This window comes from Sapajus apella, unplaced genomic scaffold (assembly GCF_009761245.1).
Source record: "Sapajus apella isolate SASKATOON/1434 unplaced genomic scaffold, GSC_monkey_1.0 scaffold88, whole genome shotgun sequence".
In the NCBI taxonomy this organism is placed as follows: domain Eukaryota; kingdom Metazoa; phylum Chordata; class Mammalia; order Primates; family Cebidae; genus Sapajus; species Sapajus apella.
The window spans coordinates 5,609,733-5,611,163 of NW_022437028.1; the positions used below are offsets into that span (position 1 = coordinate 5,609,733).

Below are 1,431 nucleotides of genomic sequence, written 5' to 3' on the forward strand. Positions count from 1 at the left end.
GAGAAGGCAGGCCCGCAGCACGTGGGCGAACTTCCTTCTCACGGAGAAGGCAGGCCCGCAGCACGTGCATCTTGGACTACAGTTGTTTTGTTCGCCACAGCAGGGAACTTTCCTAGCCCTCGCCCGGCCTCAGCTGCTGACAGCCACCACTCCCTGGGGGCTGGGGAGAGCAGCAGCGTCTCCATCCTGAAGACTGTGTGCCACTGGCCCTTTGATTACCTTCAGCTTTCTCCTGCTGTAGAGCCATCGCCACAGGGAGCGAACATGCGGTGACACATTTCTTTCTCTTTATCCGTGTAGTCCTTGTAATAGCTGGAGAGAGAAATACACACTTGTTAGAAGAGGTCTGTGTTTGGAGGCAGTGACATCTGGTGGCTACAATTCTCCACTCATGTCCAGAAACACTGAAAATTCACCAGGACTCAAACTGAACTGGGAGGGATGAAGTAAGTTGGAGAGGTGGAGAGGCAGGGAAAGCTCCCAGAGCTGGCCAAGGAGCCAAGCCACTGGATAAAAGGCTGGTAACTGGAAAGGATAGCCACCCTGAAGGGCAGGTGCCTCTGGCCATGAGGCTCCAGGCTGAGTCTCGCCAGGTGACCCCCGTACCCTCAGCTGCCTCTAACCTCTCCTGGTTTTCTCACTGAAGAATGGCCAGAGTCCCAAATTTCTGCATCTAACCTGACAGGATACTTTTAAATACCAGAAAGGAAATTGCTGGCAAGTCCTAAAAGACCAGAACGGTAACCACTGGATCCAAACCTAAGAGATACTCACATCTCAGACACCAACACCAAGCAAGCTTTAACTAGCAATCTGGATGGAATGTTTAATAAAGTAGAGAATTTATTACAGAAGAACATATACATTAAGAGTCATGGATCTATTACCAAGTGATGGAATTACAGGTGACTCCTATTTATACAGACATTTTCAAGGTTTTCTATTAACAAACACAAAACTTCCATAGTGAGAGAAAATTACATTACTAAAAGGCTGCTGTACTTAGTCATGGGAGTGACAAGGAGGTGAGTCTATGGGTATGAGTCAGACCCAAGAGGTGTCTCCTGTCCCACCAGGACCACCTGGGGGCCTTTCTGCACTTGGTTAGGGAGCAGTCATTCTCGGTGGAGCACATGGGGTAAAGCGCACCGGAAGACTCTTTAAAAAGTGTCACCACAGTGGCTCACGCCTGTAATCTCAGCACTTTGGGAGGCCAAGGTGGGGGGATCACCTGAGGTCCGGGGTTTGAGACGAGCTGGTCAAGACGGCAAAACCTGTCTTTCCTAAAATACAAAAACTAGCCAGGCATGGTGGTACATGCCTGTAATCTCAGCTACTTGGGAGGCTGAGGCAGGAGAATTGCTTGAACCTGGGAGGTGGAGGTTGCAGTGAGCAGAGATCGTGCCATTGCACTCCAGCCTGGGCGACAGA

General features: G+C 50.3%; 1 protein-coding gene across 1 annotated transcript in view; it reads right to left on the reverse strand.

Annotated features, from left to right (window-relative positions):
* The window catches only part of FKBP6 (FKBP prolyl isomerase 6), a 34,437-nt gene that overhangs the window by 20,333 nt on the left and 12,673 nt on the right, over positions 1-1,431 (reverse strand). Inside the window, exon 8 of the mRNA XM_032254992.1 lies at positions 220-312. Within this exon, the coding sequence (XP_032110883.1) occupies positions 222-312 (91 nt within the window). The 3' untranslated portion in view covers positions 220-221. The remainder of the gene's footprint in view (positions 1-219; positions 313-1,431) is intronic.